Genomic DNA, 13,867 nt, shown 5'->3' on the forward strand with positions numbered 1-13,867 from the left:
CAGGGGGGTTATCAATGACAGGGGGTGATCAGGGTGATCACCCCCCTGTCACTGATCACCCCCCCTGTAAGGCTCCATTCAGACATCCGCATGATTTTTTACGGATCCATGGATACATGGATCGGATCCACAAAACACATGCGGACGTCTGAATGGAGCCTTACAGGGGGGTTATCAATTACAGGGGGTGATCAGGGTGATCACCCCCCTGTCACTGATCACCCCCCCTGTAAGGCTCCATTCAGACATCCGCATGATTTTTTACGGATACATGGATCGGATCCACAAAACACATGCGGACGTCTGAATGGAGCCTTACAGGGGGGTTATCAATGACAGGGGGTGATCAGGGTGATCACCCCCCTGTCACTGATCACCCCCCCCCTGTAAGGCTCCATTCAGACATCCGCATGATTTTTTACGGATCCATGGATACATGGATCGGATCCACAAAACACATGCGGATGTCTGAATGAAGCCTTACAGGGGGGTTATCAATGACAGGGGGTGATCAGGGTGATCACCCCCCTGTCACTGATCACCCCCCCCTGTAAGGCTCCATTCAGACATCTGCATGATTTTTTACGGATCCATGGATACATGGATCGGATCCACAAAACACATGCGGACGTCTGAATGGAGCCTTACAGGGGGGTTATCAATTACAGGGGGTGATCAGGGTGATCACCCCCCTGTCACTGATCACCCCCCCTGTAAGGCTCCATTCAGACATCCGCATGATTTTTTACGGATACATGGATCGGATCCACAAAACACATGCGGACGTCTGAATGGAGCCTTACAGGGGGGTTATCAATGACAGGTCACCCCCCTGTCACTGATCACCCCCCCTGTAAGGCTCCATTCAGACATCCGCATGATTTTTTACGGATCCATGGATACATGGATCGGATCCACAAAACACATGCGGACGTCTGAATTGAGCCTTACAGGGGGGTGATCAATGACAGGGGGGTGATCAGGGAGTGTATATGGGTGATCACCCGCCTGTCATTGATCACCCCCCTGTAAGGCTCCATTCAGACGTCCGCATGTGTTTTGCGGATCCGATCCATGTATCCATGGATCCGTAAAAATCATGCGGACGTCTGAATGGAGCCTTACAGGGGGGTGATCAATGACAGGGGGGTGATCAATGACAGGGGGTGATCAGGGAGTGTATATGGGTGATCACCCGCCTGTCATTGATCACCCCCCTGTAAGGCTCCATTTAGACGTCCGTATGCGTTTTGCGGATCCGATCCATGTATCCGTGGATCCGTAAAAATCATACGGACGTCTGAACGGAGCCTGACAGGGGGGTGATCAATGACAGGGCGGTGATCAATGACAGGGGGTGATCAGGGAGTTTATATGGGGTGATCATGGGTGATCAGGGGTTAATAAGTGACGGGGGGGGGGGTGTAGTGTAGTGTGGTGTTTGGTGCGACTGTACTGACCTACCTGAGTCCTCTGGTGGTCGATCCTAACAAAAGGGACCACCAGAGGACCAGGTAGGAGGTATATTAGACGCTGTTATGAAAACAGCGTCTAATATACCTGTTAGGGGTTAAAAAATTCGGATCTCCAGCCTGCCAGCGAGCGATCGCCGCTGGCAGGCTGGAGATCCACTCGCTTACCTTCCGTTCCTGTGAGCGCGCGCGCGCGTTCACAGGAAATCCCGGCCCTCGCGAGATGACGCATATATGCGTGACTCTGCGCAGGGCCGCCACCTCCGGACCGCACATCTGCGTTAGGCGGTCGGGAGGTGGTTAAAGGATAACTGTCATATTTTTTATTTATTTTTGGAGTATTGGATTGTGGTAATTAATATCTCCTTAGCATGCTGCCTGCAAGGTCACATTACTGACAGCCAGGGACTGTAAGTAAATTATTAAAGCCAGGTCCTCCCCAGCAGCTGATAACAGTGCCTGGGCTGTGTGCACTTCTCCCTGTCCCTGCGCTTGGCAGACGCTCCCTCACACGGCAGAGTTGGAGAAGTAGAGTTGGAGCAGCGCAGACCAGGGAAGGGAGATCTGCCATCTGCTCAGTGTATAAATGAAAGCAACATGTGGTAAGAGGACCCCTTTGTGCTGCAGGAGATTAACCCTTTAGGGGGAGGGCTGTGGTTACTGACACTTTTGGGGGGCTATTGTTACTAGCTAGTGAGGGCAGGCGGGATTAGCTTCAGGATGAGGGCAGTGGCGGCCATCTTAACTGAATAGTGAAATTGCAGTTTTATGCAGACTGGTTGCTAAGGGCTGAATCGTATTAAATATGGGGTAAGTCAGTCTAATAGTAACTGATTCTGGAATATCATGTTATTAGTAACTACATATATGAAAATTGAAATTAGGGTCTAAGTGTGACAGTTATGCTTTAAAAGGAGTTGCCTTAATGCAGCTTAAAATGTGAATATTGTGAAAAGGTTCACTATTCTAGGCTCAAAGTGTCACACTCTAGTCAGCTAATTAATCCATACCCCCTGAGCAAAGGGTACCTCAAAATTGTGACTTTGGGGTTTCATAAGCTGTAAGCCATAATCATCCAAATTATAACAAAGGCTTGAAATATCTTGTTTTGCATGTAATGAGTCTATCTCATATGTTAGTTAGTTTCACCTTTTAAGTTGCATTACTGAAATAAATGAAATTTTCGAGTTTAACCTGTAGTTATGCCACTTCTCAAGTTGTTGGAGAAGGGACCCAGGTCTGGTTAGCCCAATCCCCTTTGCTATTAGGTGGAGAGAACCTATGTAGCAAGCAAGGGAACAGTAACTGGAGGGGCAAACAAACTCCAGACCTTTCTGTCCAGGGAGGCAAAACCCAGCACCAAAAGGGAGTCCCATTATGAAAGTTTGACTAAAGAGCTTTTTTTTTTTTTTTAAATTCTCACATCAACTGATACTTTAATAATATGAATTATAACCGTCATCACCTACATCAGGTATTATGTAGATGTTTAAAAAAAATAAAAATATGAAAAAAGTAAAACATAAATCAACATAAAAAATATATGGCTGTTAAAAAGAGTAACCCCTGACACGGTTTATTCCCATAATTCTCCACTACATTATACAGTAATACATCTAGACTGATTTCCATAAACATACAATCTTTTATAGAATTCTGATCAACAATAATATATGAGCAACCATAAAAATATATAGAGGTTTATTTTTATGTACGATATCATATAATTCACATAGTAAATAAAATAGTAAAAGCAGCAATTAAAAAATGAAAAAAAAAAAAAACATTTGGAAAAAATACACAGAACATATCTCTAGGGTATGGATGTCCAGCTTATGGCTCTCCAAATGTTGTAAAACTACAACTCCCAGCATACCCTGATAGCTGAAGGTTTTGCAACAGGTGGAAAGCGACAGCTGCTCTACCGGAAAATCAAAAGATTTGTTATTATGGTAGACGGAAGTCTTTATAGCATTCCCTTTACAATATCTAGTAATGCCCCTTTGTGCACAGTATTAGTGCAGCTAACAAATCATTGCCTAAAAGACTTCCATCATATCTTGTGTGAACCGCTATGAATACACAGAAAAAGATAATTTGTATATTGGGCAGGACGATAACACAAGAGTTACAGCCAACATATATATTTAAACCCCTTTCTCAATGGCGTTAATGGTTCTGGCAGGCTGTTCAGTCTGCCGGATCCGTAACTACTGTGTGCACCAGAAGTCCGTCCAGCCCCATTCACTGTAGTTATAGTGAATGGGGCCGGGCGGACTTCCAGCAGCGCACGGCAGTTATGGATCAGGCAGGCTGTTCCCCTGCCGGAACCATTAACGCCAGTGTAAAACAGGCCTTAGTGAGCTGTGCAATGTTTGTGACCCCCATGGCTGCACTGTTGTGTGACTGCCCTATCCCATTATAGCGCAGTCTCTCAGTCATTGGAAAGGTCAAGATTTTTTGCGCTAACAGTTTTATTCAGTCATTTCCTAGGTAGAAGTGGTTCTTCTAGGCTAGGTTCACATCCATGTTGCCGTTCAGTTTTTTTCTACTGGTATAAGAACAGAAAAAATGTCAGCGGCAGATCCTGCACATGCTGGACACCAACGCCACCCATCAGATCACACCGACTATAATGAGATCCAGCGGGTTTCCGTTATGCCATTTGGCATTCTCCCGGACAAAATATCTCTGTATGCAGCATTTATTACTGGCTTTATACGGTTTGCCATCCATTTTTAATTGCCAGTAACCTTTAAACAAACATTGCTTATATTAAAAGTACAAGCAAATATAAAAAAAACATTGAGCTTTAAATGCTTCTTTCTCCATCTAGCCGCTCAGCATCTCTCCAATCTCCATAGTCTTCTAAAGGCAGCTGTAATTTGATTCTCCAGTGAGTTTTGGTCTCTCAAGAGAGATGGAACAGAGTTCTGAGTGGACAGCATTAGAAGTGGCATTTTTATCTTTCTCTGATCAGGTACATTACAAACTTTCTTCTAGTTTCCTGTACTATTCAGTTAGGCAACATTTGTTGAGAGGTTAGTGACCATTTAAACTTAAGCTGCATTATGTGGAAACTGGGGCAACTGCTCTAGGGCCTCCATCACCTGACCCTGGCTAGTTACTGATTCACATTCAACATTAAAGGGGTTATATGATTGATGACCTGTCCTCAGAATAGGCCATTAATATCTGATCAGTGGGGGTCCGACACGCCACACCATTCTGATCAGCTGTTCTGCAGTAGCTCTGCCGCCAAAACCACATAGCTCTGTCTATTATAGAAATGGACAGAGCTGTGTGTGTTGGAGCTACTGTAAAACAGCTGATCACTGGGGCTGCGGGGAGTCAGACCTCCGCCGATCAGATATTGATTGCCTGTCCTGATGACTAGTTAAAATTTTGGCCACTAGTATTAACTCTGTCCTTTATTCAGCACCTGCTCATAGCTCACAGCTATATTTAATGATACCCCTTAAACATGCATACTCAGTGTTCACCAAAAGCATAGCTAGGGGGTTCAGAGGTACCAGTTGCACCAGCACTCTGTTGTCTGAGGGGAACACACCAAAATAAAGGTAGACAGGGATCTCTTACTGATATTACAATGGGGCCCCAGGAGCTTCAGGTTACAACTTCAGGTATATTTTAATAGGGAAAGGGGGATTGGTAGCCCCCTGTCACCACTTATCCTGAAAATTGTTATATCAACAATTTTACAGGTTAAAATCCAACCGGTCTCTCCTTCTCTCCTGAGCAATGATGTGCCAATGCATATTGGATATTTATGTAAAACTGTCACCCTCACCTCGCCCTCCAAAAAAGTGCATGCATATATATATATATATATATATATATATATATATATATATATATATATATATTTTGTACATATACACACTTTTTTTTTTTTTTTTACATTTTGAAGAACCTTTTTTATGTTATTTTTTTTATTTTTTTATTGTCTTAAGTAAACCATTGCAGCTGTGCATCTCTATATATGCTTCTACACTAATTCCTATACGCGTCTAATTGGAAAGGAGGACAAGAAGGAAGAGTTTACATGTAGTTGTTCATATATTATCACGTACCAGGCATGGGGAATAATTTACATTTTAATATTTGATTGAAAAATGTTAAGTATATTGACCATCTATGAACATAAGTAATAATATTGCTGCCTTATGTAAAAGGGAAAAAATAAATCATGAAAACACGGAAAAGAAAAAAGGTGCTAGTTTAACTTATATAAGGAAGCAAATGCAAATATCCCTGAGAGGAAACAAAATGTAAGAACTAAATTATGAACAGTGCATTTTTTTATGAATATTCGGAATTCACTCGGCCATTAGTTCTATTTTATAAAAATGTCAACACTCCTTTATAGAAATTCCAATAATTACTGTCATTGTTAAAAAGCCTAAATAACCCCCAGATGTTAAATCAGCCCACTATTAAAACTGAAGTTATTTCTAGATAATTTCACCAGGTAAAAAAAAAAAAGAATATATAATAAAAAAAAAATTGAAAAAAAAATATATCTGGAATTCCTAAATCATTCCCCCAAAAATCGAAACGTCCACTAACCAGTACCCAGTATCACTGTATATCACTTGATATCACTTAGTTGGCGTCTTCTCCTGTAGGGTTGTAGTGTATCCTGTTAAAAAAAATCTGGTTTACTTTACCAACACAAAAAGTACCTTACAAATATATTCCATAAACCATCTGTATTTAGGTATCTACCATAAATTTTGTAAAGAATATAGATTTCTTCTTGAGTTAGGAAGCCTAAAAATATCTTAAATCTGACTCCCATAGGGGAGTTATATACGACAGTGTGTTAATCCTGGAGACTGTGGGCTGTTCCATGGTATCCGGGTGCCACTTTCTCCACTTTAAGGCTATGGTGACCGTAGATACCCATTTGTTCAAATCCAAAGTGATCCAGTCCAGGTGGTCACTAGATGTGGCATATTTTAACCCATTCAAGGGATGGCAGTGAGTACCAATAATAGATCTGCAAAGTTGGTTATGTAATTGATACTGCAAGCTTCAACAATTCAATGAAAATATCAAAAAATCAAATAATTTACTATGTACTTTCTGCCCGGGTCTCATATCTTCTTGGCTTAAAGAAAGAGGATTGTGGCATTGTACCATGTCTATAGAGGATGTAATCTCTGTCCTTGAGATGCTAACCTGAGGTTTGTAAGTATTGCTAGATTATCTTAACATTTGTTTGATTGCAAAAAAATAAAAAAAAATGTTCCTCATTTCGTAAATATAACAAGGAAGACTGATGATGGAAAGGTGTAGTGTCAACGCTCTATGGCGGAAACATTTGAGGTGGAAGGCACGGAAGCTTTAAAACAAACTCATTTCTGAAGGTTGGGAATATCTATGTATAATGCCTTGCTCCCATTAAAACAGGAAGAGTACACCCTGAAAACACTACTACGAGTCCTCAGTACATGTCCCTGTAAATCTCTTGCAGTAATGGATGGAGCGACGCATCGGTTTCAGCCTTTTTAATGGTCTGGACTAGAAGGGCGTGCTCTGTCACAAGCTGCCTTAAGTCAGCCATTTTCTGTAAGAGCTTGGGGAAGAGGAAGCTGTCGTCCGGGTGGTTAGACTGCAGATGAAGCTTCAGAACGTGCACAATGTTTTCTTGCATTTTCTCTATACTTGGTACATTCACCAGTCCTGGACGGTCTGCAATAGAACAAAGGCAACGGGATTATTATAGAAAAGCACAGTCACGTATACGGTAACTCATGGTATAATATGGTCAGGGCATGCTCTTCTTATTCATGGTTGAGCTTTGCCCTGTGCTCATTGTTCCCCCCTGCACTTTACGAAATGAAGGGACATCTTGATTAAATAAAAAAATTCTCCTTGTGGACATGAAGCTGGTACGGATTCCTTAGGCCAATGTTCTGGGGGCAAAAATATGCAAAATATCTCTCCTCCAGAAGAAAGAAAACTCTCTCTCTCTACTGCAATCTATAGGCATTATGAATGACCAATGCAACATGAGTGATGAGGGAGCAGTCAGAGAATGGTCTGGACAGTGATTGGGGGTAGAGCATGACAAAATAAATTACTTCTATAGGACAGTATTCTAGAAACACTAAGCAAAGAAAATGCACAAAGAAGTAAAAAAAAATATATAACTATTTCCCCTCTGTGTCCCAGGAGATCAGCCATGTTCTCCTCCTCCTAACTGTCCTTCAAATAGCTGTAAGACAAGTGGCTGGAGCAGGAGCCAGGCAAAGATGTAAGAAGGTAGCAGGATATTAAACCGTTTTTTTCCCAAATTTCAAGGATTTGTACAAAAGTGCTTGCGTCAGGATTGTGCAAAAAGTGGTGCAGCTATATTCCTTGCTTACTTTAAGCGTTCATTTCTAGGTTTAGTGTTCCTTCAAGAGCAAGGGCTACCCATAAAACATGAACATGGTGCATCTGACAAAAGGAAGGTTGAGCTTTCTATTTGTTGTGCCTGGAATAGACCTTATTTTATTGTTGCATCCCTTTAACCTCTTCAGGACACAGCCATTTTTCACCTTCCTGACACAGCCTAATTTAGCAAATCTGACCACTTTATGTGGCATTAACTTTGGAAAGCCTTTTCTTATCCAAGCCATTCAGAGATAGTTTTCTCTCGACACAGGACGTCATGTTAGTGGTGAATTTTGGTTAGGATGTTTTACCTTTATTTATAACAAAATCTAAAATGTATGGAAAATTTGGATTTTTTTTTAATTTTTCTAAATGTGAATTTATCGGATTTTAAGACGGATAGTGGTAACTCATAAAATAATTAAATTAAAATAATAAAATATTAAAACAGTAATTAAAAGGGGCTGTCCTGCCATTTATATTGATGACCGATCGTCAGGATAGGTCATCAATATCTGATCAATGGTGGTCTAATACCCAGCACACCTACCGATCAGCTGGAATGGAGCGTGTACTTGTAATTCCACTACGCCACTGCTCCACAGGAGACGACAGGCAGTGTAATGAACAGGAAGCAGCGCTCGCATGGACCTCTTCAAACAGCTGATCGGCACGGGTGATCAGATATTGATGACCTATCCCGACGATAGATCATTAATATAAATGGCAGGACAACCCCTTTAACATTCCCCATATGTCTACTTTATGTTGGCATCATTTTGTAAATGCAATTTTATTTTTTTAGGACGTTAAGACGAAGCTTATAATTTTAGAAGCAATTTTTCACATTTTTAAAGGCTAGGTACACCTTTGGAGACACTTTTTTTAGGATTGCATTTTACTTATTTTTAGCTAAAAATAAATTTTTTCAAGGCCTTATTAAAAATATATAGCCGTTCTGTCACAAAGGGTTAACAGTTTCTCTAGCTGTGTGACTGGTACTTACACTTTTACTTTCAGCGGTCATCTAATAAACCTTATCTCTGAACTACTAAGAGGTCATAAACACTTATTTAAACCACATTCTTATCAGTGAGATAAGAACTGAGCTATAAAGAGTGTCTATAATCTCAGAGAGCAGAGATAAGGAGCCCATCAGCTCCTGGTCTGAAGGAAAAGACAGAAAATCCAAAGGGTGCTACTTGAGCATCTCAGCTCTGTACAGAAAAAAGGATGCCACATTTTTTAATAAAGACCAATTTAACAATAATTTTTTGCTCAAAATAAGTACAATGCAATAATAAAAAAAACAATTCACCCAAAAGTGTACATAGCCTTTAAGAAAACTTCCAAAACCCACTTTTTTAAGACCAGTTCACTTTATGGTGCTTACATAATAGAAACCACCCATAAATTACCCTATTTTAGAAACTACACCCCTGAAGTTATTCAAAACTGATTTTACAAACTTTGTTAACCCTTTAGATGTTCCACAAAATTTTTTTTGCTGATTTTCCATATTAATCCATTTTTCCTGTAACGCAGCAAGGGTTAACAGCAAGACAAAACTCAATATTTATTGCCCCGATTCTGCAATTTACAAAAACACCCGACATGTTGTCATAAACTGTTGTATGGATATACAGAGTTCAAAACGGAAAGAATGCCATATGGTTTTTGGAGGGAACATTTTACTGGAACAGTTTTTGGGTGCCATGTCACATTTGAAGAGACCCTAAGATGCCCTTACAGTGACAACTTCTTGTCAGCGACGCCATTAGGTTAATGTGTATTTTTTGTGTAAGTTTTTTTTTTGTGTACCAATTGCCCATTATTTGAGGAGATCCTTGATGGCGTCATTAATAATGTGAGGCACATGGAAGTCTACCTTGATAAAACCATGTGCCTCACATTAAAGGGAACCTGTCAGCTGCAAAAACCACCCCATACCTCCAGCAGTACCTTCAAGTAGTCAGTAGTGTCTTTCTAATAATTTTCGTCCTGCAGTCAGATGCGGTAAAAACAGGAAAAAACTTTCTTTTATTCCCTGAGCGCGCCATTTTCGTGTAATGTTTGAAGTCAAGGGGGCAGCGGCCTACTTACTTCAAGTCAAGGTAACTGCGCCCCCTTCCCTGCCCCTTCGCCTGTGACTGACAGATGGCTGTTCGGCAAAGCAAGCCGAACTCTCTGCATAAGCGCTGTCAGTAACAGGCAAAGGGGCAGGGAAGGGGGCGCAGTTACCTTGACTTGAAGTAAGTAGGCCGCTGCCCCCTTGACTTCAAACATGACACGAAAATAGCGCGCTCAGGGGATAAAGAACAGTTTTTCCCTCTTTTACCGCATCTGACTGCAGGACGAAAATCATCATTAGAAACACACTGCTGACTACTTGAAGGTACTGCTGGTGGTTTGTGGTGGTTTTTGCCACTGACAGGTTCCCTTTAATAGTAACCCCTTCAACTACCTCTTCACATAATGGACAACATGAGGTTAAGGCTACTTTCACACTTGCGGCAGAGTGATCCGGCAAGCAGTTCCGTCGCCGGAACAGCCTGCCGGATCTGGCAAAACGTATGCCAACTGATGGCATTTGTAAGACTGATCAGAATCAGTTTGAAAAATGCCTGATCAGTCAGAAAAATGCATTGAAATGCCAGATCCGTCTTTCCGGTGTTATCCGCAAAAACGGATCCGACATTTATTTTTTTCACCTTTTTTCCGGTCTGCGCATGCGCAGACTGGAAGGACGGATCCGGCATTCCAGTATTTTGAATGCCAGATCCAGCACTAATACATTCAGGCAAGTCTTCAGTTTTTTTGGCCGGAGATAAAACCGTAGCATGCTGCAGTTTAATCTTTGTCCTGATCAGTCAAAAAGACTGAACTGAAGACATCCTGAACGGATTACTCTCCATTCCGAATGCATGGGGATAAAACTGATCAGTTCTTTTCTGGTATGGAACTCTATGCCGGAAAAGGAAAACGCAAGTGTGAAAGTACCCTAATGTGAAGTAAATGATGGGATTACTTACTGTTAATGTGAGCCACATGGTTTTATCAGTTTGGACCTCTATGTACCTCACATTAATAGTAAATGTGAGGAGTTACATGATGGAGTTAATACTAATGTGAGGCACATACATGTAGCATTATTAATTAGGCCCTCCATGTGCCTCATATTAATTGTAAGTAACCCCATCACGCACCTTACATTAACCCCATGTTGTTCATTATGTGAGGAGGTACATGTTGGAATTACTTAGTATTAATATGCGGCACATGGTTTTATCAGTTTGGACCGCCATGCGCCTTACATTAATAGTAAATGTGACCCAATCATGTACCTCATATTAACCCCATGTTGTCCATTATGTGAGGAGGTACATCATGGGGTTACTATTAATGTAAGGCACATTTAGGGTTCATGCACACGACCGTATGTATTTTGCGATCCGCACAAAATACGGATGACATCGTGTGCATTCCGCATTTTGCGGAACAGAACAGCTGACCCCTAATAGAACAGTCCTATCCTTGTCTGTAATTTTTTTTTTGCGGAACGGACATATGGAAACGGAAGGCACACAGATAAAATCTTTTTTTTTTTGAGGACCCATTGAAATGATTGGTTCCGCAAATGGTCCGCAAAAAAAAATGGAACGGACACGGATAAAAAATAAGTTTGTGTTCGTGAGCCCTAATTGTAAAAGATACCATCATTAACCCCATGTGCCTCACATTAATAGTAAGCAACACCACCATGTACTTCACATCCACCCGATGTTGACAATTATATGAGGTACATTATGGGGTCATTATTAATGTGAGGCACATCGTTTTATTAATTTTGAACCTCCACTTGCCTCATATGAATAGTAAGTGACGCCATCATTAAACCCACGTTGCCCATTATATGAGGTACATGATGGGGTCACTGTTACTATCAATGTGAGGCATACGGAGGTACAAAAGTAATAAGATCCCGTGCCTCACATTAATACAGGCATACAGCATGAAGCACATACCTGTAAAAACAACAGCAAGATCCTTCTGGATGTTGAAGGATAAAGGAGTTCTCCCTCCTTCTCCACTGTGCAGCCACTTACGAGAGCATGGAGTAAGCTGCACTTTACCTTACATGTACGGCATGTATCGGGAACTCACTTCATGATGCACCGTACGTGTACAGCGGATGTCAGGAAGGGGTTAAAGGGACATAAATCGGCTTCAGAGAGAGTTCAGAGGGGTGCTGGATAACATTTCGTTTGGATGGCCAGTCTGACAGACTTATCAGAAAAAGCTGCATTCAGCATAATAAAAACATACTACAAATATGGATATTTGGCCAAAATACATTTAAATTAATAATCAGTCTCCTGTGTAAATAGCCTTTAAAGGGGTTCTCCGGGAATGATTTAAAATTGCCACCAGCAACCTGTCCTAGAATGTGAGTAGGACTGGTTGTCTCCACTAGCAGAGCTGTCTAGGGGGTGAGTGGACGGGGCTTCACTACACATAGCGCTCTGGCACTTTTATATACTACATATTGGTAAGCGTTCCTGTTAGGCTGCTCAGCCATGATGACATATCATAGGCAGGAGAACATCACTACCGTCTATTGTAGAGCATTACAGTGTGTAGTGAGGCACCGTCCCCTCACCCCCCAGGTAGCTCTGCAAGTAGTAGCAACCAGTCCTCCTCACTTTCTAGGACCGGTTACTGTTGGCCATTTTTAATAATTTCCGGAGAACCCCTTTAAAAATGGCCACCTGGTTTACTAAATGGCACCCAAATTATTCTTCAAATAAAGTTGGATGGGATAGGGAAGTGTATAAAAGAACTCCTACCTCCACAGCAAATGAGGGCAGCAACAAAGAGAGATATATCACTATCATCCAATTCCAAAGCGTTGAACTTCATGGCAAATTCAAATTTCGGTTCCATCATGTCACCTATTGGCTTCCTTAGGCTCTTCAAAAACTCCCTGGTGATAAAACCATTCCCATAGGCCACCAACATCCCATCTTTGTTCATTACAGAAGCCAGCATGGCAAACAGGGCTTCATAGACTCCATATTTTAGCAGGGTCACTTGATCATTCAGGTCCAGTTCGATAAATCCAGGTATGGATTTGGCAAATTCCGTAAGTTCAGTTACAGCTTCCACTGACGTGTACTGGCAGCAATGGAAGATGCGCACCTCGGCCTCCTTGTTCTGTATACCGTTGGCCACAAGCTTGGCTACTAATGTCTTTTCTGCCATGCATAATGTTTCCATATCGTGTATTACAAAAGGCTGTAGGAAGAAAATAAGAAGTGACAGGTGACAAAGTGACTTTCACATCTTAATTCTATCCCGTATCTGCATCCCACTGGGAAATAAAACATACCCAAACCAAGAAAATGGTATTCTCCCAAAAAATAACAATGGATCATCTTTTCTTTGAACTCTGCATTGTGTGGTTATTCTGTTATTCCTCCTGTAAACGTACGAATAGACGGACAATTCCGCATTATCGTTTCCCTTTCCTGTTTTTTTTTTTTCGTCAACAAAAAAAATTGATTTTCATGGCGGATTTGGTTTCGAAAACCGGACTCAAAATGGCAGCTTTTTTGGCGGGTTTTTTCCTGCAACAAAGCAGAACGGATGCATACTTATGCATCCAGATCAGTTTTGTCCCCATTGATGAATGGGGACAAAACTGGACCATTTGATTCTGGTTTTGAGATTCTCTGCCGGATCTCAAAACCGGAATTGAAAACACAGATGTGAAGGCAGCCTCACAATGTAAGGGCACGCAACTATTGACAGGGGGAATGGTAACAACCACTTGTCAATTTATTTACACATTTTCACACACAAAGCAGAAAGAAAAAGAAAAGATATTTCAGTGTTGTTATTTGATGGGAAAACAGACATGTCAGGAGAAGTGACAGGTCCTTTCAGGAGGGCGGTCAAATGTCGGAAGTAAGAAGGTACAGTGGAGAAGG

At 41.4% G+C, this 13,867-nt stretch overlaps 1 protein-coding gene across 3 annotated transcripts in view; it reads right to left on the minus strand.

Annotated features, from left to right (window-relative positions):
- Nucleotides 1–5,533: 5,533 nt before the first annotated feature.
- The window catches only part of LOC122928380 (peroxisome proliferator-activated receptor alpha), a 51,866-nt gene continuing 43,532 nt past the window's right edge, over nt 5,534–13,867 (minus strand). For all 3 annotated transcript variants that reach the window (XM_044281158.1, XM_044281160.1, XM_044281159.1), the window contains exons 7-8: nt 12,725–13,172; nt 5,534–7,190 (exon numbers count right to left, since the gene is read on the minus strand). In XM_044281158.1, coding sequence (XP_044137093.1) covers nt 6,943–7,190; nt 12,725–13,172 — 696 coding nt within the window. In that variant the 3' untranslated portion in view covers nt 5,534–6,942. The remainder of the gene's footprint in view (nt 7,191–12,724; nt 13,173–13,867) is intronic.

Source organism: Bufo gargarizans, chromosome 2, assembly GCF_014858855.1.
Source record: "Bufo gargarizans isolate SCDJY-AF-19 chromosome 2, ASM1485885v1, whole genome shotgun sequence".
Lineage (NCBI taxonomy): Eukaryota > Metazoa > Chordata > Amphibia > Anura > Bufonidae > Bufo > Bufo gargarizans.